Source organism: Aotus nancymaae, unplaced genomic scaffold (genome assembly GCF_030222135.1).
Source record: "Aotus nancymaae isolate 86718 unplaced genomic scaffold, 86718_ANA_hifiasm-v0.15.2.pri h1tg000051l, whole genome shotgun sequence".
In the NCBI taxonomy this organism is placed as follows: Eukaryota; Metazoa; Chordata; class Mammalia; order Primates; family Aotidae; genus Aotus; species Aotus nancymaae.
Genome location: NW_026988465.1, coordinates 10,527,859 through 10,552,926, shown reverse-complemented (window position 1 = coordinate 10,552,926; position 25,068 = coordinate 10,527,859). Strand labels below are relative to the sequence as shown.

The window sequence follows — 25,068 nt, the reverse complement described above, 5'->3', positions numbered from 1 at the left end:
ATTGCTTTTTCTCACTTCAGTTTATCCTCTTTTCTGCATTACTTCCTCTCAGTTTATTTACATCACTATTCTGTACCACAGGTATGATTCTCATGTCTCTTCTTAGCCACTGCTCTTGAATATCATACAGTCACTTCAGGCTTGGAGAAATTCTGAGCCTCAGTGTATTCATATGTAAAGTTGGAGTAATGATCATATTGCCATTTTAGGGGGATCGTGAGGATTAAATGAAATCTGTAATTAAGCCTTCAATAAATGCTAGATGAAGTAATAATTAAGATCTCACAATTAAGTATTCTTAGTATTCTTTCAAAGAAATTACCTGTTTACTATTGACATCATCCATTGACTTTCCTACGTTCTAGAAGTCTTAAATACAAAATCAACATGGAGACTTATTTACAACCTCATTAATAAATTAATGTTTATTTCTGTTTCCATGTGGTATCTTTTTCTCAGGTTTTGAAAGTTGTAGTAATGGTGTAATATCAAATAAAGCACATCAATCATATTGCCATAGTAATAAACACCAGTCATCCAATTTGAATGTACCAGAACTGAACAGTATAAATATGTCAAGATCACAGCAAGTTAATAACTTCACCAGGTAAGTAATTTCACTAATTTTTGCATTAATATAAGCAACCTAGTTATAAGTGTAATCATTGTAATAATTTTGAAAGAACTTGAATTACATGACCCACAAAGGGGCTCTGGGAGTTCCTAAGCCCTCAGAAAATAAAAGGGTAGGGAGTCAGTTCCTCAAAGGTTTTTAGTCTCCTACTATGCGAATGAGCTCTTTCCTTAGTTTCTTCCTCTTCTCTACTACCCTTTTCCCTATAGTAATGTTTTAAGGACAAATTCGGGACTCCGTGCCTTGTCTTCCTGCCAGCCACAGAGCTATACAGATGATCACATAAATGCCATTTGTTAGGTTTTCACAGTACTTAAGACACAGTAGTATATTTAACCTTGAATGGTAACATAAGATAAATTTACAACTAATTTTTTTCTCTCTGTGTGTTTTTTTGGTGTAAATGTATAGAATGTTTTTTAAGTTCAGAATAACTTTACAAAGAATCATTTTTGAAAGCCTGTCTTTAAGTAGCTTGCATATAGCAGATGTTTAAGTCATTTAGTAAACAATGTGAGGATAGTTTTGAGGATTTGTTGAGGACCATACATTATGCTAGGTAGGGTAGCTGATTTCAAAGAGCTTTGCAAGAAGATATATCTCAGTCAGTGTACTATGACCCTTGACATACTCACTTAATATTTATGAAACCTAAAAGTTCATGAAGTGAAATTATTTGAATTGAATACTACTGTGCAGAAGCAAATTCTTGTGAATTCACCCTGCCCAAATCATCCAGAACTGAGTTAATTCAATATTGGTTTGGGTGCTAACAAACCAGTTGGTTACACTGCATTTTCAGGAAATGGCCATCAGTGCAATATTTTCTTCTTAAAGGAGAGAGAACCTAAATTTTAGCATGGAATCTTAATGGAAATATGATTTTGGAGAAAGGAATCTATGTTAAAAAAAAATCTGTATTTGAAAATTTGGAGATTAATCAAAATTTCTGGGTTATCTGTCACACATGACAAAAATTTACTGAAGTAATGATGTGTGTGATTGATACAGCTTATAATGGAGAACCACAAAAGTGTATGAGAACGGCAGAAAAATCATCTTTCACAGCAGAGATGATATATTGGAAAATATAAAATCAAAATATAGTTTAAAAATATATGGAAATTAAAAAAGTTAAGTACCTCATCATGCTTTATAATAAAGTACATTGGTACTTTATCATTGATTGAGGGTTCTGCTATTGTTTGAGGGTGAGGTTGCAGGCAATTTGTGAGTTTTTCACTTAAATACTGTTCCCACAGCAGCAAGTTGCTAAACAGATCTATTATGACTTGAGTTCACGGAAGCAAGCTTAACTGAAGGGTCTGATGAAACAATATCCCCCTTTGTCTGGCATATAAAATGGAAAGAAAGTAAACTTTTGAACTGCTTTAAACTATAAGTTATTTTGTAGTTGGTAATGGCTTTCTTTACAACAGTACTGTGAAGTAGGCAAAGATGGTATTAACTATTTCAACCATTTTACAGATGTAGAGCCGGATATCAGAAAAGTAAATGACTTTTTTTCCTTAAGGTCAATTAATAGTAGCTAGTAAGTTGCAGAGCTGAGGCTGATTTTCAGGATTTGACTTGCAAACTTGTGCTTTTTCCCTAATACCGCCCACTATCTGAAATGCTTCTCTTCCTGCCCTCCCTTGCCTCCAATATAACTTCTGTCCAGGCTGAGAAAATTCAAGTTCAGATGTCAGTTTTTCCAGGATGTTTTCCTTGATTTACATCCCCATCAAATGTGTCATGTTTTGTGATTAACTTTCATCTTAGTACTAGTCATAATTACTCTGTAATATAATAATTTCATTAGCTTTTTATAGGTTGTTTGCTACAGGGAGGCAGAGGCTGTTTCATAATTTCTTTCGCACCTAACAGGGATAATACCTCAGAGGCTTTTAAATGTGTGTTAAATGAATGAGTGCCTTTCAAATACTAAATTGAGTTATAAAAAAAAAAAAAGTTTAGTATTTTTTAGAAGACCACTGAAAGCTGTGATGGTAAGGATTTTCTTTTTTTTAAAGTTTGGTTTTTCTTAACAATTTTTGAAGTTTGTCAAGATTATAAACAAGCTTTCCTGATTGAGTAAGTCTTCTCTGGAGTCCTAGGGCCATCCATATCCCCCTTTTCCCTAGATCGTTCGTGTTTTTTTACCTTAAAGATTTTACTAACAGGAATGTATGCATGCATACGCACACACACACCCCCAAGGTGTTACAATTTGTTACCTCTGCCGATATTACACATAGTGGTTTTTGCTTCTCTGTGTTTTTTTTTTCCTACAAATGAATATATATTGTTTTTGTAATGAGAAATGTCTTTATCTAAGCATTTCCTAAATTTCCATCGTGTTTACTTCTAGATTGTATAATTATCACCTAGATCTTCATAGGAGAAATCCTAAAGATTAGATATTTATTATTGCTTATAAGAGTGCGGGATGGGTCTGAAGGACATACATTGATAGCTTAAATATGTCCAAGTACAGTTATTGGGACACAGCTATTCATTGAGTGTGGAATGAGTGAAAACTGTAAACTAAGACATCAGTTTAAAAATTAAAATTCATTAGCTGGGCGTGGTAGTACACGCCTGTAGTTGCAGCTACTTGGGAGGCTGAGGCAGGAGAATTGCTTGAACCCAGGAGGCAGAGGTTGCAGTGAGTCGAGATTGCACCACTGCACTTCAGCCTGGGTGACAGAGCAAGACTCAATCTCAAAAAAATAAAGAAAAAGATTAAGATTCAGCAATACTTAAGCCAATAAGATTATGAGAGAAAAAAAGGGTCATGTGGTGAAAAGGGATGAAAGAATGAAATGGAGTCGTTTTTTAAGTTAAAACTTAACCTTGAAAGAGTGTATATTTTTAAATATTGAGGACAAATGCCAGAATGCTATTTAAAAATAGCCTAGAAGTGGTTGAGTATAAGGTCCGGAACAAGGTGAAGTGGGTTCCAGGAGTGAGATGTATTTGTTTTGAGAGTGAGGTTTTTCCCTTACATGCTAGAAATGAATGCTGGGGGCAGGGGGAGAGGGCTGGCTGGGGAGATGGTGGGGCAGCAGTTGATGAACGAAGACGTGCAGATCTGAGTCTAAAAATTAGTAGAATTGTGCGGAAGCATGATTTCTCCATATTGATGTAGAGTCATAAAACCACTACATTTTAGCATATGTACTTTTTTTCTTCCCTTACCTCTGGGGTAAAAATGTGTTAAAAGTTAGCTACGTGTTTGGCTTTGAATACCTTCAAGATTTAACTAAATACCTTTTTTTTTGCAGATTTCTATTGCCTTATGAAGTTAGTTTATTCGTAGGCTATATAGTTCAGTAGTGATTTATTTTAAACTAAGCTGCAAATATGATATTTCTAAAATTAGGTTTGTTTTTCGTTTTCAGTAATGATGTAGACATGGAAACAGATCACTACTCCAATGGAGTTGGAGAAACTTCATCCAATGGTTTCCTAAATGGTAGCTCTAAACATGACCACGAAATGGAAGATTGTGACACCGAAATGGGTCTGCAGTGATATTTCTTACATTTTTAATAAAAAATGATGGCTACAAGGTTATGTTTTTACTTGTACTGATTCACAGCTGATGACCATAAACCAGATTTAAAGATGTATGTGCTGTAGGACTTGACAGTAATGCATAGCACTTAAACTCTCTTGTTTGAGTGGGCTGCTAGAGAAAGTAGAGTTACCTTTCAGCTACAGGCAGTGTTCTTCGCTGAATTGCTTAGGCTCAGGTTTAGTGCTGTCACTAATGCAGCAGTACTGACTTACTGATGTTGAGCCTCTAGGCTATTTTAGGTTGGGAATGAGAAAACTTATTATATTTCAATATAGTCAGTAAGGCCAAATGGGCAGATGATTTTACAAATTCTTTTTTTGGAGATGGAATCTCGTGCTGTTGCCAGGCTGGAGTGCGGTGGCGCCATCTTGACTCACTGCAACTTCCGCTTCCCAGGTTCAAACGATTCTCCTGCTTCAGCCTTCCGAGTAGCTGGGACTGCAGGAACACGCCACCACTTCTGGCTAATTTTTGTATTTTAGTAGAGACATGGTTTCACCACGTTGCCCCGGCTGGTCTTGAACTCCTGAGCTCAGGCAGTCTGCCCGTGTTGGCCTCCCAAAGTGCTAGGATTATAGGCGTGAGCCACCGTACCTGGCCTACAAATTCTAATCAGTATTTCTTAAATGGATTTAATGTAAACATATGTGATTATGCATAGTACACTATCCCTGGCATATAGTAGGTGCTTAAGTATGACCTCCCTCACCAGAAGGAAAAAAAAAACAAAAACCCACCACCAACAAAATTATGTGGCTGAAAGACAAATTAGTGTGCATAATTTTATTTTGTAGACAACTTATGTTGTAAATTGTCCCATCAGCAACTATCCCAGCAAATGGAGAATGAAAATTATAGATTATTTATTTGTTGGAATTCCATGGCAGCATTAGATTTCTTATTATTTTGAGATGGAGCGGTATTAATAAAGTTATTTTTTAAAAAGAAATGCAGCTTTGTTTTACTCTTCAGTATCAGCCATCTCAGTTTCCAAAGGGTCATTTAAGTACAGTGATAAAGAGGAAGAGTTCTAGAGCCAGATTACCCAGAGTAGATTTCTGCAACTGCCATTACTAGCTGTGTGACCTTGGAAAAATTATGTAACTACTCTGTCTCTCAGTTTCTTCATCTGTAAAATGAGTATAATAATAACAACCTCCTAAGTTATTGTGCAAAGAAAATGAATCATCTGAAAAGCTACTAGCACAAAGTACTTGGGAAATATTAACCATCATCACCATTACCTGCTTCATTATTTATGATTTATATATTATTAGCAATTTATACAGTTAAATTACTTTGTTGTCAATCAAGATATATAAAATTATTTTTTCAAAGTGGTATTTTTCTAAAAGCAGTGCATTTAATCTTTTCTATTAGTATAATAATGCTGTCTTCTGTATTTCTATTGTAGTCATTTCGCTTCTCTTAGCTTTCAGGAACATTTTTCACCTCTATTATGTCAGTTAAGGCAGCCTGAGAGGCATTATTAACTTTTTTTTTTTTTAAATGTTGCTTAATACAGTTTTAGGGAATTACACTTTTTCTAAAATTTTTTCTGACATAAGTACACTCTAACACTGAAAGGTTGTCCTCTCTCAACTTCATGCTAAATACTGGATCCTAGACTCTTGAGAGCTAAGTAAAGCATATCTTTTAGCTGCAGTTTCATATTAAATTGAAAATGAATTTTTAATAATCTGCACATTTAGATGAAATATTAGGGAATAGTTACTAAATGTACAAAATGTTATAAAAAATATGTGTTCATGTCTTCATTATACTCCATTCCATAAGGTGGTAAAATACTTGTCTGTTTTTCTTACAGAAGTTGATTCGAGTCAGTTGAGACGTCAGTTGTGTGGAGGAAGTCAGGCCGCCATAGAAAGAATGATCCACTTTGGACGAGAGCTGCAAGCAATGAGTGAACAGCTAAGGAGAGACTGTGGCAAGAACACTGCAAATAAAAAAATGTTGAAGGTGAATATATTTTTTGTTGAAAAATTATAAATGCATCAAAAGAACTAAAATAGAATTTCGTGAAACATTGAGCAGTGTCCTAGAAATTCTTCTTAGGGAACTTGGACCTGACCTTCCCCTTGGCTCCTTGCCCATTTCAGAGTTGAAAAGTTTGATGAAGTTAGGCAGTTCTGATCTACTGGAAAGAGAATTGGACTAAAAGAAAAAAAAAAAAAAAAGATTAAATCCCAGTACTACTGCTTATCAACATTGTGTGTCCTCGTTAACTTAGTTTAATTCTTAGTTTTATTTTCTCAGCTGTAAAATCAGCAGTTACTAGGAGAAATGTGGGTGTGCAGAGAAAACTATAAATTTGAAATACTATTTTAGTAAATATTGTTTATGGTTATAGCAATTTGGATGTATAACACATGGTTCTTATTTTGATGGGGATTAGTGAAGAATTGGGTCACTTTTTGTGACCAGAATAGTTAAAATGCATTTTAAAGTCTCTTCTGGATTGTTATCCATGAAGCTAGTAGGATGGATGCAATTTAATTCAGTAAAGTAGCCACAGTTTTGTGTACCAATTGAAGGTGGAGGGGCTTTCTCCTAACTGAAGTCAGCATTGTAGTTGTAGAGATGTACAGCTCTTTAACAACTGGTTCATTATAAACATTTTCTTCTGAATATTTTGGAAGAAGACTGAAGAGTTAAAAGGGAGATGAATGTAGTGGCCTTGAGACTGATGTTTGGGTATGGTAGGAAAGGGCAAAAGATAATATGCTCATTGGAACATTTTGGATTTTTAGATTAGAGATGCTCAATTAGTGAATATTTTTAAATTTCAAAAAATCTGAAATCTGAAATTAGCACAAGTGTAGGACATAACATACTTGCCTGGCCTAGGATGGGCTATAGAGCCGCCTACAACACACCTCAAGTTAAAGGCATGCAATCTTGTATTTACCTAACTGAGACGAGAAGACAGGTGTATTTATCATACTTCGTACTTCATCTACTTGATAGTATAAAAACTGCTATTTCTAGTGGTTACCATGAGCTATCAAAAAAGTTAAATTATTTTTAGGCTAGATAAAAAATAATTGGTGGATTTTGTAACTGAAAAACTCAAATCAGACAATATATCTGGAAAATGACTATCCACATTTGCCTTAGAGTATTAAGATTTTCATGAAGTCAGACTGTCTTATAACTCCTCCCCTTTTTCATTTTTATTTATTTTTTATTTTTAAACTTTTTGTAGAGATGAGGTCTCAGTGTATTGCTGAGTCTGGTCTTGAACCTCTGGGCTCAAGCAATCCTTCTGCTTTGGCCTCTGAAAGTGCCAGGATTATAGGCATGAGCCACCATGCCCAGCCTAACTCTTCCCCTTGTAAATATTTATCTTTGTTGTTGTTGTGTTGTGTGTGTGGTTTTTTTTTTGGAGATGGCATCTCTGTTGCCCAGGTTGGAGTGCAGTGGTGTGATCTCAGCTGCAGTCTCCACTTCCCGGGTTCAAGCGATTATCCTGCCTCAGCCTCCCGAGTAGCCGGGACTATAAGCAGGCATAACGACGCCCAGCTAAGTTTTGTATTTTTAGTAGAGACAGGGTTTCACCATATTGGCCAGGCTGCTCTCAAACTCCTGACCTCGTGATCCTGCCCGCCTCAGCCTCCGAAATGCTGCAATTACAGGCATGAGCCACCGAGCCCGGCCTTAAATATTTATCTTAATGACTGTGCCTCCACTGTGTAGCACGAAGGTAGTCAATATATGTTTATTAAATTGAAGTAGAATTTATTTGAAAAGTATAACAGGTTTTTCCACATTAGGGATTTTCATTACCATGCAACTCTGTAGAACTTTTTCTGGTACTAGGAGTGCTAAGAAAAAACTTAACATTTAGGCTCTTTATTAAGTTATTTTAGGTGTCTAAAATTATCCATTTGGAAAACTGAGTACTTCTTTGGTAGGTACTGAGGATGTTTTAGGGCAGTTGTTTTCAACATATTTGGTGTCTGACTCCTTTAAAAATTATTAAAGATTCCCAAAGAGTTTTTGTTTATATGTGTTACATCTATTGATATTTACTATATTAAAATTAAAGTATTAATTCATTTTAAAATAACAAATCCATTAAATAAGTAACATAAGTTATTTTTATGAAAAATAACTATCTTCCCCAAGCAAAAAAAAAAAAAAGCGAGCCGGTGCAGCGTTGCATGATGCCTCTAATCCCAGCTACTCAGGAGGCTGAGGCAGGAGGATCACTTGAGCCCAGGAGTTCAGGTTCAGCCTGTGCAACATAGTGAGACTCTGTCTCTTAAAAAAAAAAAAAAAATCGGACGAGTGGCACTGCTTTATACTTTTTTGTAAGTCTATAATGCCTGGTTTAATAGGTGAGCTGTATTCACATACAGACCAGACTGCATTCAGGCTGTTGTGATATCACATGTCATGTACCTCTGGAAAACTCCACTGTATAGTCATGAGGAGTTGAAGGAGAAAAGGGCAAGGAACATCTTAGTACTACTATTATAAAAATAATTTGGGGCTGGGCGTGGTGGCTCATGCTTGTAATCCCAGCACTTTGGGAGGCCAAGGCAGGCGGATCACCAGGTCAGGAGTTTGAGACCAGCCTGGCCAACATGGCAAAACCCCATCTCTACTAAAAAATTAAAAAATTAGCTAGATGTGGTGGCACGTGCCTGTAATCCCAGCTACTCAGGAGGCTGAGGCAGGAGAATCACTTGAACCCAGGAGGCGGAGGTTGTAGTGAGCCAAAATTGGGCCACTACACTCCACCCTTGGCGACAGAGTGAGACTATGTCTCAAAAAAATAAAAAAATTTAAAAAAAGTTTTGACTTCACAGACCCCCTCAAAGGTTCTTGGACCCAGGTGTCCCCAAACCATACTTTGAGCACTTTGTTTAGGGCATATTTGGGAATGTGCAATTTTTTTTTAAGAATTCTTAGACTTTTTTACACTAGGTCATCTGACTTGGTTTTCTTGTTAAAACTTTATGCTAATTAAGCAAGATGAAGAAAGATTTGATTTATGTAGTCCCTTTGAAAATTTAAGATTATATTCTATTAGCTTACTTTGTGTTTGATTCTTATTTACATGAAGCTCAGAAGATGGCATTATATGGCCAGTTCTCAACGATATTCCTTGGTGTTATATACCAAATTGTGCGAAGATATATCATCTTCATCTAAAGAGTATAGATGGCTTTGATTTTGCACCTCTAACTTCTGAGCAAATGCCAGCTACTTTCAGAGACATTCTTCTTATTCTGAGCTGCTTCCATTCTCATTTCTCAAACTTATCTTAGTCTAGATAAGGATGAGTAACTGACCCACCTTATAAGTAGCCAAAGAACAAGGCTGGATAACTGGAAGTCAACATGAAGAGAAACACGTTTAGAAATCATTCCACTTCTCTTTGTCACTTCAGTTCACTTGTAATTGTAGGGTTTTTAAAAATATCTCATTTTTAGGTTTATATAAACTTTAGTCATATGACTCAGAAGTTCATTCAAATCCAAAAATACACACACACACACACACACACACACACACACACACACACACACGAGAAAGAGAGAGAGATTGAGAGATCTGATTAATGTTGAAGGTCGGGTGGCCCACTGTTTCTCTTGGCCTTTTTCCTTTCAGTTTTTTGTCTTCCTTTCCTCTTTTCCTGTTGTCTTTGTTCCTTATCTGCCTATGTCTTCCAGTGGCTCCCCAAAGAACTCTCAAATTGTTTGTTCAGCAGCTGTTTACTGAATTTTGGCAGTGTGGGGAGGCTTTGTTGTAGGGACTCTGGAAAGTCAAGTATGAATGAGTAGCCCCAGCCTGCAAGGAGCCTTTAATCTAGTAACTGAAGTAGCAATAGAACCATTTAGTCACCCTATTTAGAAACTGCTCCAGATTCTAAGCCAAATATGAGTACAATTTGAAAATCCTACCTAAGCGATGTCACATTTCCCTCAGAAGTTATTCCACTGAGGTAATGTTTTTTGCTTTAAAATAAAAAATAACCCATAATGCTACATATTTCAGATATTTTGTTTAATGCCTTAACTCCCATGTGCATATATTTTACCTAGTTAACAACTGTAGTGGCACTATTTTGTATTCTGTTTTAATTGTCATAAGAATTTATTTCCTCCCAGTTTCTATTTCTACTCTAAAAATAATTTCCTATTATTCTGAGATGGAGTCTCGCTCTGTCGCCTGTCTGGAGTGCAGTGGCGTGATCACAGCACTCCTAGGTTCAAGTGATTCTTCTGCCTCAGCCTCCTGAGTAGCTGCGACTAAAGGTGCGTGCCACTACACCCAGCTACTTTTTGTATTTTTGGTTTCACCATGTTGGACAGAATGGTCTCGTTCTCTTGACCTCATGATCCACCCCACCTCAGCCTCCCAAAGTGCTGGGATTACAGGCATGAGTCACCACACCCAGCCTAATTTCCAATTATTTTTAAATGGCTATAAGAGGCTGGGTGTGGTAGCTCACATCTATAACCCCAACATTTTGGGAGGCTGAGGCAGGAAGATTGCTTGAGACCAGAAGTTCAAGACCAGCCTGGACAACAGAGCGAGACCCAGTCTCTACAAAAAATTTTAAAATTAGCTGGGTGTGGTGGCTCATACCTGCAGTCCAAGCTACTCAGGAGGTGGAGGCAGGAGGATTGCTTGAGCCTAAGAGTTCGAGGCTCCAGTGACTTAAGATTACACCACTGCACTGCAGCCTGGGTGACATAGCAAGACCCTGTCTTAAAAAAACAAAAAGGCTCCATGATATTTTATTGTTGCTGTATAGGTTTATTTCAGCATTCCTCTGTTGTTGGATTTTTCCATTTGCTTTTATGTCAGATGCTTTAGTGACATCTTTATATGTGTATCTTTGTTTCTTAAAATTATTCCACTGAGATAAAGTTTTAGAATTGAGTCAAAGAATATGAACATTATTATAGCTCTCTCTACATGTTGCTATACTGGTTTTCAAAAACCCTGTCAACTTTTGCCAGTAGTAATAAAAGAATGTACAGTGGCATTACTCATTAATGCTGCTTTAGTGAGTTTAACATATGTTAGTATCTTAAAATGACTTATTTGCATTTCTTTGGTTATCATTACCAGTTAACTTTTACAGCAGGCTTTAAACCATTAATGCAGTTTTGCCAGTTTCAGTCATTTTCCTTTGTGAAGAAAGAATAAAGTCCTTGATGTTTACTACTGGGAGTTTGATGATATAAACCTTTTTTTTTTCTCCTTTTTTTAAGATTGTTAGTTTTGTTGCTTACAGCTTCACTCTACTTCTAATCCATGTTTTATAGTGTTGTTACGTGATCCTTCTAAAATCAAGTCTAATCTCTATTACTTTCCTTCATTTAAAACCTTATTTCCTTACTGGAAAAACTTCAAGCTTTTTAGTGTGGTTTTGGGGGTATTTTAGCATGTAACCCCTTACCCATGTTTCCAACCATGCTTTTTTCTCCTTTCTCTCAGCCTCAGTTTGCATGTATTAAGTCAGTAGTAATGTACTGTGTGTTATTATTTACATGTAAACCTTTCCCAGGAGACTTGTGAGATCCCTGAAGCAGTGACTAGGTCCTGGTCATCACTGTGTCCTCAGTATCTGGCAGCTGTGTTCAATAAACATATGTTGGATTGTACTGAAAAGTAACAGAGCAAAATTTTAGATGTTTTTCCCTCTTAATGTTTAGATTGGTAACTAAAAGAATCTGTATCTTACTATTCACTGCCTCAGTTTGCTTCTCTAGATGATAGACATGATATCAACCGTACAAGATTATTGTAAGGATTAAATAGATGATCCATGTTAGTGCTTGAAACACTTCTTCACACAGTATTAGTGCACAATACATTGTTGTCATTTTAAAGAACTAGCTTTTTCTCTGAGTTTTTGTTTTAAACACTAGAGTGTAGTCTTTTTTTTAAGTTCCAGGGTACATGTGCAGGATGTGCAGGTTGCATAGGTAAATGTGTGCCATGGTGGTTTGCTACACCAGACATTGTAGTCTTAAGATTTGGGACTGTGACATTTCACATTTTCGGTGGCATGTTAAGATGTAGGCTGTGAATATAGTTTGGTACTTGGAAAGGTTTATCAATCATTCCTTGGAAAAATTGTTCAGTATTTCTTTTTAAATTTATCTGTACTATGGGTATGGTACCCTCATCAGATGGTTATGGGGTAAATTAAGTCTTGAGCAAAGCTCAGTCTTTTAAAATAACTGTTTTTTTTTTTTTTTGAGGCTGAGTCTCTGTGTGTCATCCAGGCTGTAGTGCAGTGGTGCAATTTCGGCTCATTGCAACCTCCGCCTCCCAGGTTCAAGCAATTCTCCTGCCTCAGCCTCCCAAGTAGCTGGGATTAGAGGCATGTGCCACCATGCCCAACTCATTGTTGTATTTTTAGTAGAGACAGGGTTTCACTATGTTGGCCAGGCTAGTCTTAAACTTCTGGTCTCAAATGATCTGCCTGACTCTGCCTTCCAAAGTGCTGGGATTACAGGCATGAGCCACCACACCTGGCCAAAAAAAACCAAACCATGATTGATTTGAGTTAGTCAGCTTTACAAGATAAAGGGTGATATATTCTCTCCATGTGTTGGGGTTAGGGGCAGGAAGTAGAACCAAGTAGCTTTGTAGGATGCATAAAATATCTTCAGTGCTGGAAGAAGCAGGTCTTGCTGTCAACAGGCATAAGAATTGTCTTCCCTGTAGCCAGCACCTGAGTAGCTTCAGGGGATTCAAAATAGTATAGTAAATAATTTTTATCTTCAAAGAACTTGTGTTATAATTGGAGCAGAAAACTACCCAGAATGAAATATTCAGCAATATAAAACAATGGAAGAGCCATATGTGTTTGTGTAGAGAGGCTCATGTATTCCATGTCTTGTAGTTTTGGACTGCCTTCACAACAGTACTTCATGGGTTGTTATTCTCTAAACCCACAATATTAGAGGCTCATTTGGATGAGAGCGGGCAAGATCACAGTTGATCAGGAGCCTCTCCCCCACTGTAAGATAACTAGAGGAATGATGGAAAATGGCAGTGGAATCTGATTTCTTGAGCAGCTGAACCTAGGAGATTGTGCTCTTCAGGAATTTCAGTAGTCAGCATTTTGAAAGTGTGATGTTCCTGAACTCACAAATTGACAGTTCCTGCAGCAACTCTCCATGTCTGGCTTCTCAATTGGGAAGAGTGTCCTGAATTTCTCTGTTACTTTTATATATGTATATTGCTCTGGATTAGGGTATTGACTTTTGTCATAAGAAGAAGACACCATGGCCGGGTGCGGTGGCTCATGCCTGTAATCTCAGCACTTTGGGAGGCCGAAGCGGGCAGATCACGAGGTCAAGAGATCGAGACCATCATGGCCAACATGGTGAAACCCCGTCTCTACTAAAAATACAAAAAAATTAGCTGGGCGTGGTGGCGTGTGCCTGTAGTCCCAGCTACTTGGGAGGCTGAGGCAGGAGAATTGCTTGAACCCAGGAGGCAGAGGTTGCAGGGAGCCGAGGTCGCGCCACTGCACTCCAGCCTGGCACCTGGTGACGGAGTGAGACTCTGTCTCAAAAAAAAAATAAATAAAAATAAGACATCATTTATTGAAAGATTAGAATGAACTGATACTGCTAATTTCATTTAGTCCTCATACAAATCTCAGAAATAGGGCCTCTTATAGTCCCCATTATGCAGGTAATGAAACTGGCATTTAGATTGTTACTTGCCAAGGGCCACACAGCCAGTTAGTGGTGGAGCTTGGACTCGAAGCCAGTATCTGAAACCATTATTAGTATGTGTCTTCCATAAAAAGAAGACAAAAATATAAAGTAGTTGTTTGAAAAGAACACGACTGTCAGTTATTTTAAGATTTGAAGAGGAGTGGCTTGAGAGTAGTTGGAAATACTGAATGCATAAAACAGGTCCTGAAGGGGAGCCTGTTTAGTTGTATTTTTTCATAACTGAATTTGAGAAGATGACATCCAGTGAGATGTGTCCAGTTCCTAAATCTGTTGAAAAAAGGAAATGCAAGCAGGCCCTGCCTTTGACTGTGACATTCATATCAGTAGTAATGAACTGTAAAGTAAAACATCTGAATGTTTTGCCTTCTACTCTCCCTAAACCAGTATTAGTTCATTCGTTTGGATTTTTTTTTTTTCTATGTTGTGTTTAGGGATGGGAGGAAGATGAATGAGAATGGCTGTCCACAGGAAAAATGAAAATAAATTAGGCTTTGCTGCATAATTTAATTGTTCAGAAATGTAGAGTGTCCTAGTGCCAGGAGTAAATGGGTTTAGAGGTTACAGTAGTCTAGTGCCTGGAAGCCATATTTCACCTCTCACCTTGGAAACATTTGTGAACATAATAGTTGAACTATTTGAATTAAAACCAAATCCATGTTTTCAACAGGATGCATTCAGTTTACTAGCATATTCAGATCCCTGGAACAGCCCAGTTGGAAATCAGCTTGACCCAATTCAGAGAGAACCTGTGTGCTCAGCTCTTAACAGTGCAATATTAGGTAAGTAAAGCCAAATACAGCACAATTTCAACTAGATTCTCTGAAAATTGAAGAGAGAGTGTTTGTACTGGCATTTGTACTTTGATAAAATCACAGAGAAAATGTTTTCTACAGTTTTAAAATATAAAAAATACCTAAAATATAGAACCCCCCCCTTTAAATCTAGATTCAAATAGATTCAAATAAAATAAAAACAGTAAAACTGGGTACAACTTGGGATGTTTGGGAAATAGTTTTTGTTTGCATGTATGTAACCATTTCTGGTAACCACGAATGTCTACTTCTCTCATTATAATGAGAGATTTGGTGGTCCCTGTGTATAATTCAGAATATTACCATACCAGAGACATTCTTTACAGCCCTCTTTAGTGAAAGGCATTTTCTGCCACTGATTTCTAGGCTAGGAATTGGGTGACATTCTCTAGTTCCTAGTTTGGCTGCTGTAGAAGGAATTGGAGAATGTTAACAAGAACATAGTATATTAATTGTCACAAGAGGCTAGAAGGGAACAGGGTGTATTTGAAGAAAATGAAGAGGTCAAGAAATAAGAGGTTTTGATGGAGAGAATGAGAATGGAAATAAGTGAAGAGCTTGAGTGTCAGAGAACTCAAACTGATCCAGTAGAGGCCAGGATTCCTAGCTGGTGCTCCCCTGTTACCTTGTTTCCCACCATTTTGCTTGAGATATTTGCAATGGGTAGTGGTAGCCTGAGCCACCAGTACCACAGCTCCCACCATGCTTATGATATGGGCACAAGGGGCTTCCAGGTGACTTATGAGTACCCTGTCAGGACCAAGCCTTGATGTCAAATTCTGTTTGCATTTGTATTAACCAGATTCAACTATATGCCTTCACACAGTAAAAACGGTGGGTAAGGAAGAGAAAAGCAATTTAAAAGTTCAGGCTTAGCCAGAGGTGAGCATAAATTGAGAAACTCTAATTTGATGTTCCTGTTTGGTTGCCATTTCTATGAGCAACTCACTGAAGAGTGTGTGATTATAGAATTTATATGCTGAACAAATGTATTTTATATGAATTGCATAACTGCACATATTGTGCATTTCTAATATAAATGTGGTGGGTCAGTTGTTTACATAAAACAAGTTTTAATTTTGTGAAGGGTGAGTTTTCATTTGACTTCAAAGTCCCAGGTAAATGGGACTCCAATCCCATTTAAAATTAAAACTTGTTTAATTTTTTACGGGGTCAGTTTTCGTTTGACTTAATAAATGGGACTCCAGTCTAGTTCAGAAGTCTGTGCTGTCCTGTTTGGCTCTGCTAGGTTCAGGGACTTTTTTTTTTTTTTTTTTTTTAAGACGGAATCTCACTGTGTCTCCCAGGCTGGAGTGCAGTGGCGCGATCTTGACTCACTGCAACCTCTGCTGCCCGGGTTCAAGCAATTCTCCTGCCTCAACCTCCCAAGTAGCTGCGATTACAGGTTCCTGCCACCATGCCTGGCTAGCTTTTGTTATTTTTAGTAGAGATGGGGTTTCACCATCTTGGCCAGGCTTATCTTGAACTTCTGACTTTGTGATCCATCTGCCTCAGCCTCCCAAAGTGCTGAGATTACAGGCGTGAGCCACTGCACCCGGCCGGTTCAGGGACTTTTGGTCACATATTTCAGACTATTTTAGGAAGATGAGGGCAGTGCCACAAAAAGTAGATGAAAGATTAGTTTTGATAGGAAGACTTGTAATCAGCGCCCGGACTCTTATGGCAAGAGGTAATACGGAAGCAATGAAAAGCATTCATATTTGAGCCTCAATCTGTTTCTTTGCCCTTAGAAAATTTATTAATTTGTTAAGGACTAATACCGAAGTTTGGGAATACAAGAAGTGTCCTTAGTGTTGTATTTCTCCAAAATTTAGGATTTGTGTATAAATGCGAATTTTCTTCAGTTAATGTGTTAAATTTTCTTTGGTTCTACAAAATTCATTTTGCTCCACTGGTAAAGGTAACTTAGTAATAATGCTGGAATTGTAAGGAAAATTATGGTTTACTATTGTCGTTTAGAAGTTACCATATTGTAGGTAATCATTAAGACCTAATTATCAGATGATACTGAACTTGAAAAGAATTTCAGGAAAACTGAGCAGTTTTCATATAACAGTTTTTTAATTTCTTGAGTTCTTCAAGGGAATTTAATTGTTGAGCACCATTATAGACACATGTACTCTTACATATTGTGCTATATTATGTAGATTCAGCTCTAAATAGTGCTTAATCTTATTAATGTGATTCCTATAAAATTAATGAGTTACTAAATTGCTATAGATGGGTATGTGTATGTTTATATACACCATGCTATATTATGTAGGTTCATCTATATAGAAGTGCTATAAAAATTACCTATGTCCAAAAAAATTAAAGATGTATCACCAGTTGCTTCCTTTGGCCAAAATAAAATTCCAATAATGTTCCCTCTAGATGCTTGCCTTTGAGCAGGTCTTCCCTGGGAACCCTCAAGACACCATACTTTGTCACCAATCTACGTGCCTTTTTTGCACTTGCACACTTTTATTCTTCTTAATCCTGTTTCGTTTTCTACCTTTAAGTCCTGAATTTGCTTCTTTTTGATTTTGTGCTTTATCCCTTTTGGAAATTTTCTTTTTCCCACCACCACATTGCATCCTCTGAACCAAGAGTGGAGTTAAACTATATAGAGGCTTCCCAGCCATGTGTCACTGTTTTTGCTATTTGTTGTCAACTGTGCTTGTGAAGAACTGATTAATAATTTTATTGATTGGTTTGGACATTGCCTTCTCATAAAGAGAAATTACCAGCTTCCGAGTCTGGCCACCTTACCATTAGTTCATTTTTTTCCATCTCTGGTAAGGAATAAATTTTGGTAATTTTTGCATTTGTACTACAAATGTCTGACAAAGAAACTTGTGGTATGCAGGACCCTGAAAACTTACCAGCTTTTAAAAAATGTCTGAACTTTCCATTGTAAATTAGCACCTCCAAAACTGCAGGGAGACTTTGCTCTGTGTTCTCTCACCGTTACCATCACCTGCTCCTCATCAATGCAAATCACATTCACCTATATATATGCCTTGGAGATGGCTAGGTAGCCTGAGTTTGGTCCTATCCAGAGGTGGAAGAACCTCTCAGTGGAAACTTGTAATGAAAACCTGGTCTGGTACCTTTTTTAGTTAGTATCAGCTTGCTTTGATCAACCAGAAGGGAAATAATTCCTTACTCTCCACTCCAAGTATCTATCAGATAAAAAGTTGTATCTGTCCCATCATAATTAATATAGAAATGTTTTTTTATTATCTGATAGATACTTTAAAAGTCTAGTTCTGCGAGAGTTTCTCTTTTAGTTGAGTACACAATACCCATACTACCTTGTCAGAAATATGTCCAGGGCATCATCTTTTGCTTAGAAACTTTCATTTGCTTAGTATTTCACAGTGGTATGGGAACTGGTAATTTTTAAAGTCATGCAGCATTTTCCAGATTGATATTTTTTAAAATGTCTTGCTAATTGCTGTTTTCATTTTAAAATTATTTTTCCTCAGAAACCCACAATCTGCCAAAGCAACCTCCACTTGCCCTAGCAATGGGACAGGCCACACAATGTCTAGGACTGATGGCTCGATCAGGAATTGGATCCTGTGCATTTGCCACAGTGGAAGACTACCTACATTAGCTATGCATTTCAAGAGCTCACACTTATATTGTGGCATATAGTCAACATGGAAGTAGACCAGCTCTGCTGATTTGAAATTTAGATTTTTTAAATTATGTACTGGGGACAGGTTTTTGTCGCTTTACATTGCTTCCTAGTTTACAGCATGATGCAAATGATTTTCTAACTTAGTGTTAGGAGAAATTATTTTCCATCTTTAACCTCTTAGTTGTCTAAGAGTTAAATATTACTGAATTTCAGACCTTCAAATTGATCATCATCACAAATCCTTTAAAACAATTACCTAAAAGAAACCAAAAATCCTGCCTTCTTTGTGGGGGAGGGGGGAAAGAGGGGAAGGAAATGGAACAAAGTTGTGTTTGTGTTAGCATGTGGGTGATGTAAACTTCAAATTGGGAGATGTTCCAACCCCCGCTCCCATATAAGCATTCAATCAGTGTAACTTGCAAAATGCATAAACATCTGACAGTTTGAATTTATAGTGTTGATGGAAGAAATCATTTTTAATGTGTACTGTAAAACTTGAAATACTCAGGAGCTGAGTGAATATGTTTGTTGCTACTTACAATCCCAACCTGTTAGTCCCAGTAGTTTTGTTTTAACATGGTCTTTTTCAGCTTTGTTTCCTGTTTAACTCCAGATGACTTCTGTTGTAGACTCACAAGTTTAACTGTTGTATTATAACAGTATTACATGTCAACGGTGTGGTTATGACCTTTATTTATATAAAAACCAAATATTTAGTCAATTTACCGTGTCTTAATTTAATCTTTGTACACCTTCCATTTTTAAGTGCTTAAATGAGTACTATATTGCAATAAAATGTAGTGATATAATTAACCAGCCATTAAAAATTTACTTCTACAGATAAAGTGTCGAGTTTATATATTAGATACTTGTATACTTTTTATGATTAATAATGAAAATTAGAACAATTAAAATTAATGGTTTCTACAGTTAATCTGAGTTCTACAACCTAAAACTGCCTTCAGTTTACTGGCATCCCTGGATTAGGGTTAAACCTGATACTGTGGGTGACACAGAAAGGCAACAGGAAATTAACTTCATTATTATTTTCATAATAATATGACGTATGAGACTCTCCAGGCAAACTGTATATTGTGCACTGAATCTTTAAGAACAAATACCTTACGGGCTACAGTTAGAGACTTTTCTGAAATGTCCATTTCTCCTTTTTGTCCTTGCCATTCTTGCCACCTCCCAACCCCTCAAGGGGGCAGAATAGAAGAGGTGCTGTTGCTGGTGTAGGTATGGCTTGAATTCAGTTAAATATATTAAAAAGAAAACAATTCCTTCTTAAACTTTTTTCCTCTAGGATTGCCAACACAAGGCACAGTTCTCCAGAAGAACGAAATGTGGTTGAGTACTTCCTCAAATAATAAGTTTATGATTCTTACAGTGATCCTTTAAAATGATTTATGAATGATTTATTAAATTCTATACATACAGATTCTTCATTTAGCTTTGATTTACTTCTTAGTTTTCATCTTTCTGACCATCCACCGTCTTTTAAACCTCTTGGCATTTTGTTTTTTCTGGATTCCTAGAATAGAAAGTTTTGTGCAGTAAGAATATAAGAGAAACATAATTCAAAATGTTTTTATAATTCTATATATGAATGTAATTACTAAAACTGGGTGGGCTTATTAGATCATACATTATATATATACATACACTGACCTACTTTTCACAAGTAATATATGAGCTGTTGTAAGGGGAAAAAGTATAATTATGAACTATCTCCTTCAAAAGAACATTATTCAACAAGCTATTAGAGACAGGAGAATAAAGCTGGATCTTACCCCAAGCATTATTCAAAAACTGGACAGCAGCCCTTTTTACTGGTAACCTCTTGTTAGCAAGAGACAGGAACTTATTTACTAGAAAAGAAAGGTATTATCATTTCATTGTTTTATTTGCAGTAAAAAGTGAGAAAAATAGTCCATAAAAAAATTACCTGTAGTCCTGTTAGTTCCTGGCCCATATAAAGAATTATGGATGAAGGCCTGTGCTGCTTGTTGTCTTGCAGCTCTCAGATCTTGGTCTTTTAGCCTTACAGCCAGGTAGCTTTTATTCTGGCTGTTGATCAATATAAAAGGTTAAAATAAATAAAAATTATACATGCTTATTTTTTTTTTCCCTGAGATGATGGAGTCTTGCTCCGTCACCCAGGCTGGAGTGTGCAGTGGTGCGATCTCAGCTCACTGCAACTTCTGCCTCCCTGGATTCAAGCAGTTCTCCTGCCTCAGCCTCCCACGTAGCTGGGATAACAGGCAGCTGCCACCACACCCGGCTAATTTTGTATTTTCAGTAGAGATGAGGTTTCACCATGTTGGCCAACTGTTCTCAAACTCCTGATCTTGTGGTCCACACACCTTGGCCTCCCAAAGTGCTGGGATTACAGGTGTGAGCCACTGCACTCGGCCTACCTGCTTGCTTTACAAATACAATATTTTTGTCATTTGTCTCATAGTGATAAAACTAATTTTGTGTATGGAGATTATAGATATGATAAAACTAACTTACATGACTTTAAGAAACAGACTAACAAACACTCATATTTTAGTAGAGCACATTCTTGGGTTTTTTTTGGACTGAAGAACTTGTCCCTGGACATTTATACTCAAACCGAAAGTCAAAACATAACATTAGTTAACGGAAATTTTTCTGATACACGTAATAAAAGAGAATAGAAAGCATTATTTATTTCCAAATCAATTGTGCCACATAAATTTGGCCAAATGAAAGTCCAACATATTGTGATGAATTCCTCGCATGGTCTTGCACTTTGCTTTACATTTGTTTCTATATTTGATCTTGTGGCTAAAACACCGAGCAAGTGATGATTTGGACCACCAACCTGTATTGAAAGCAACTCAACGAATGCCTCTGCACTTAGAGACAGACTTTATAAACATCGTCCATAGTATGGACCAAAATTTCAGTTAACAGCAATAGCCACTTTTGTCAGGGAAATGTTGAATTTTGTGAAAAATGACTCCTTTTGAAGAACTGCCATGATTGGCAATAGTAGTGAACACCTTTCCATTGGAATGGCTGTCTTCACAATGGCACCAATGCACCATAAAGGTTGTGACTAGAGGAACATTCAGCAGCCAGATAAATTACATTGCCTCAAGAAGTACAGGCTGGCAAGTTTGGAGTGCTGACAGTAGGCTCCAGTGTTTCTTGAAATAAACATCTATCTATTGGGAGAGGTGAAATGAAAATTTTCTCAATAATAAAACCACTAAAAAAAAAGTTTTTGAACTTAATCTGTAGCACCTGCAAGGTCACTGATCTTTTTTATGAAACCAATTTTTTTTTTTTTTTTTGGAGACACGGTCTTGCTCTTGTCGCTCAGGACGGGGTGCAGTGGCACAATCTTGGCTCACTGCAGCCTCTACCTCCTGGGCTCAAGTGATCCTCCCACCTCGGCCTCTGGAGCAGCTGGGAATACAAGTGTATACCAGCACGCCCAGCTTACTTTTTAAATTTTTTATAGAGACAGTTTTACTGTGTCACCCAGACAGGTCTTGAAATCCTGGACTGAAGCGATCCACCTGCCTCAGCCTCCCAAAGTGCTGGGATTACAAGTGTGAGCCACCACACCCCAAACTGGTTTTTCCAGAGAATCCAATCTGAAATTAATAACTAATTAAAATATTTTCCCATGTAAGCCAATACTTTAACTCTCTTAAAGGTCACCTTTACATCCCAAATGAAACAAAAGACTCATTACCTGACAGATTGTACTTTCTGTACTTTAACTTTCTTGGAGTCATTTCCTCTTTCACAGTCTTCATTTTTCTTTTGTAAATTAACTAAAAAAATGAATTACATTTTCTAGTTAGAATTCATATAAAAATAAATCAGGAAATTTGCTGGAGTTCACTTTAAGCATCCACTACACACCAATGTGGATGCAGTTTTTATCGGTATGACATACAGGGAACAGGCTCCAGCTAACCTTGGCCAGGCCCCTGCTGTCTAAGGGCCATCCATATTTAACTGGAAACATCTGCAAGTGCACCTGACACTTACATGAGAAGTTACTTAAATCAGCATAGTCATACCTTCTTTCACCTTTCCTGGCGATTTCTTTATGCTAAGGAGAAAAAAACAAAACTAATGACTGGAATGGCAGACAGCAAAGGTTACTCAAAACATGTTGCACTATTTCATTCGGCTTTACAAGTAAGACACCCCTTTCATTACCAACATCTCCATTTCTACTCAGGAGCTCTCATCAGTTTGGAAAGCAACAGTCACTCCCCGGTACGCTGCCACCAACTCTCAAATCAACAAACCAGTATCACTAGGATTGGAAGATCTTCATAATTCAGATCTGATGAGAGCCTATTAGCAGGCTTTAGAAGCAGCAAAATGCTATGGGCAATGGAATTAACGTGAAACACTTAAGTTATACAGTATTTGAAATATGACGTGAATGGTAGTAGGCCTGCCTCATTTCATTTGGGGAAAATTACAAAGGATTACTTGAATAGTTTAGGCACAGGAGACAGGGAACAGCCTCAAGGGGTTTGTGGTCCAATGGGGAGAGAAATGTAAACAGACAGAATACAATCCAGAAGAATACAATACAGAAGTGCTTGCACAGAAGAAAGGCCACATGAAGGCGGAAGTGATGGGAAGTTGCAGGGTGGCAAATGAGAAGGCAGAGGTGACACTTGAGCTTGGTTTTAAAAGATGAAAGGGAATTTGCCACCAAATAGATTGGCTTTTCTGTTTAATGTATTCAAGTTCTGAGTAACTTTTTGGTAAAGTTTTTTTACTGAAAATTTGAGAGCCACTGGCCTAAGTGGCTAAATTTCAAACATTAAGGGGAAAGAAAGAGGATAGAAAAAAATATACAAATATTTAGAAGGCTAAATTTAGTAGGGTTTGACTGATTTCCAAGGATGACTATAGCTTTTGGCTTTAAACCATAAAACAACGAAGTTGCTAAATGAAGTGAGGAACAGGGAGGAAGGACAGGTTGATGGCAGGTAAGGCACATATGGGATAAATCGGATTTTCAGAGAAGTGATATATTTCAAAACACTTTTTATTCACCACCATCTACTCTGCTCTAGTATAATGATAGGCAGTCAACAAAATGTACTGAATGAACACAATGGGATCAGGAATTCAAAAGCTAGCTATGGGAATGAACAAAAATAAATGGCAAAATAAGAAATGAAATGTTACCTCCGTCTTTCCCACCAAATTCAAATACCAAGGTAGCTGTTAAATCTACAATTCCTTCAGTTATTGGATTCAAATAAATGTACCAGTATATAATTCAAAGATGAGTGTATATAAGCAAGTAATATAAGAAGATTAATTACTTACTTAGTCTGGGAAGCTGTGGTTAACTTCTCTAAAATAGTGTCTGGAAGGAGTTTTCTTTTCTTAGGAATGAAAACGTTTAAAATTAATAAAAAGTCATGTACATGATACGTCCAGAGTTGCTTCTGAAGTTACCACTTTTAAGAATAGCCCTACGTCTAGGCAAAGAAATGAATTAGGCTGGATACTGCCCCCACTACCTCCAAGCTATGGGATTGGGTCCAAAAAACTCAGGACCTATTCCATATTCTCTGAAAGACTTGATGAAAAGTGGAAAGGGTGCTCACGGTATTCTAACCCTCAGGTCACTGTTGTAAATTGAAAGCAGTTAAGTAATACCCACTTGGAGCCAGTGCTCTGTGCCGAGTGTGTATCAGACAGCAAAGCAACCATACACTGTGTCTGTCCAGCCCTTACAGTTTACAAATCACCTCATTTAATTTTGACAGCAACCTCCTATTTTCAGTTGGTAGACAGTAAAGAAGACGGACTTTATTTTTTTAAGATTGAGATAGGGTCTCGCTTTGTTGCCCAGGCTGGAGCGCAGTGGTGCAATCTCGGCTCACGGCAGCCTCTACATTCCGGGCTCCGCCCACCTCGTCCCCCTAAAATACTGCCAGGCCCAGGCCGAGCATCTTTCCACCACTGTCAGAGGAAAGAAACCTTGGTGACTTTTTCCCCACTCCAATATCCTACCAGCCCAAATTACAACCAACATGGGAATCCTCCCCAAGCCGGGCTGTTCCAATAAAACGCCTCCTCCCTATACTCTAACCTTTTGTTCGATGAACAGCTCCTCGCGTCGCTTCCTCTTCTCCTTCAGGAGCGTTTTATCCCTGGGAGGAAGGGTGACAAGTCAGCAAAGGTAAGGACAGGATGGACGAGAAGGGGCTGTTCTCCCCGCCCCGCCGCGGGCTCCAAACCTGCGCACGGTCTCTCGCACTCGCCGCTCCTCTTCTCTCGCTTCCGCCTGGGCGCTGGCGAAAGTCAGCTCCTCCGGGGCCTCGTCGTCAAACTCCTCATCTCCTTCCTCGTCTTCCTCTAGCGGCTCGGCGGCCGCGCCGCTGCTGGGCTGCCCAAGCAACAGCCCGTGCTCCGCCTCCTCCTCCGAGGTCGGCTGGCCCTCGTCCACCATCGCCTCCGCGGACACTGGGGCGCGAGACGCGCGCGGTCGAAGCTGCACCATGGCCTACGCTGCGCTGAACCGTCTGACCTCTGACCCGGAAGCAGCTACAAGCTGAGCGCAAGCAGACTTTCATCGCCCCCTGCAGGTTCGGAGGCTCTCAGAGTGAGACGCATGC

The 25,068-nt window shown here is 37.9% G+C and overlaps 2 protein-coding genes across 3 annotated transcripts in view; one reads left to right on the top strand and one right to left on the bottom strand.

The window, feature by feature from the left end:
- RANBP9 (RAN binding protein 9) overlaps positions 1-20,614 on the top strand; it is a 106,095-nt gene extending 85,481 nt beyond the window's left edge. Inside the window, exons 10-14 of the mRNA XM_012476547.3 lie at positions 460-607; positions 4,039-4,160; positions 6,046-6,197; positions 14,628-14,739; positions 18,264-20,614. Of these exons, the coding sequence (XP_012331970.3) occupies positions 460-607; positions 4,039-4,160; positions 6,046-6,197; positions 14,628-14,739; positions 18,264-18,394 (665 nt within the window). The 3' untranslated portion in view covers positions 18,395-20,614. The remainder of the gene's footprint in view (positions 1-459; positions 608-4,038; positions 4,161-6,045; positions 6,198-14,627; positions 14,740-18,263) is intronic.
- On the bottom strand, positions 4,986-24,968 carry NOL7 (nucleolar protein 7). 2 transcript variants are annotated; one of them, XR_001111354.3, is made up of 10 exons: positions 24,691-24,968; positions 24,543-24,603; positions 23,771-23,829; positions 22,492-22,523; positions 22,158-22,239; positions 20,373-20,494; positions 20,218-20,295; positions 19,863-19,958; positions 9,543-9,574; positions 4,986-6,174 (listed from the first exon to the last, which is right to left on the bottom strand). XR_001111354.3 is itself a non-coding variant. In XM_012476549.3 (9 exons), exons 1-8 carry the CDS (start codon positions 24,951-24,953, stop codon positions 19,885-19,887), a joined length of 771 nt encoding a protein of 256 aa, XP_012331972.2. In that variant the 5' UTR covers positions 24,954-24,968; the 3' UTR covers positions 4,986-6,174; positions 19,863-19,884. The 2 variants fall into 2 exon arrangements, 1 of the variants encoding a protein (XP_012331972.2); XM_012476549.3 differs by lacking the exon at positions 9,543-9,574.
- Positions 24,969-25,068: the final 100 nt, after the last annotated feature.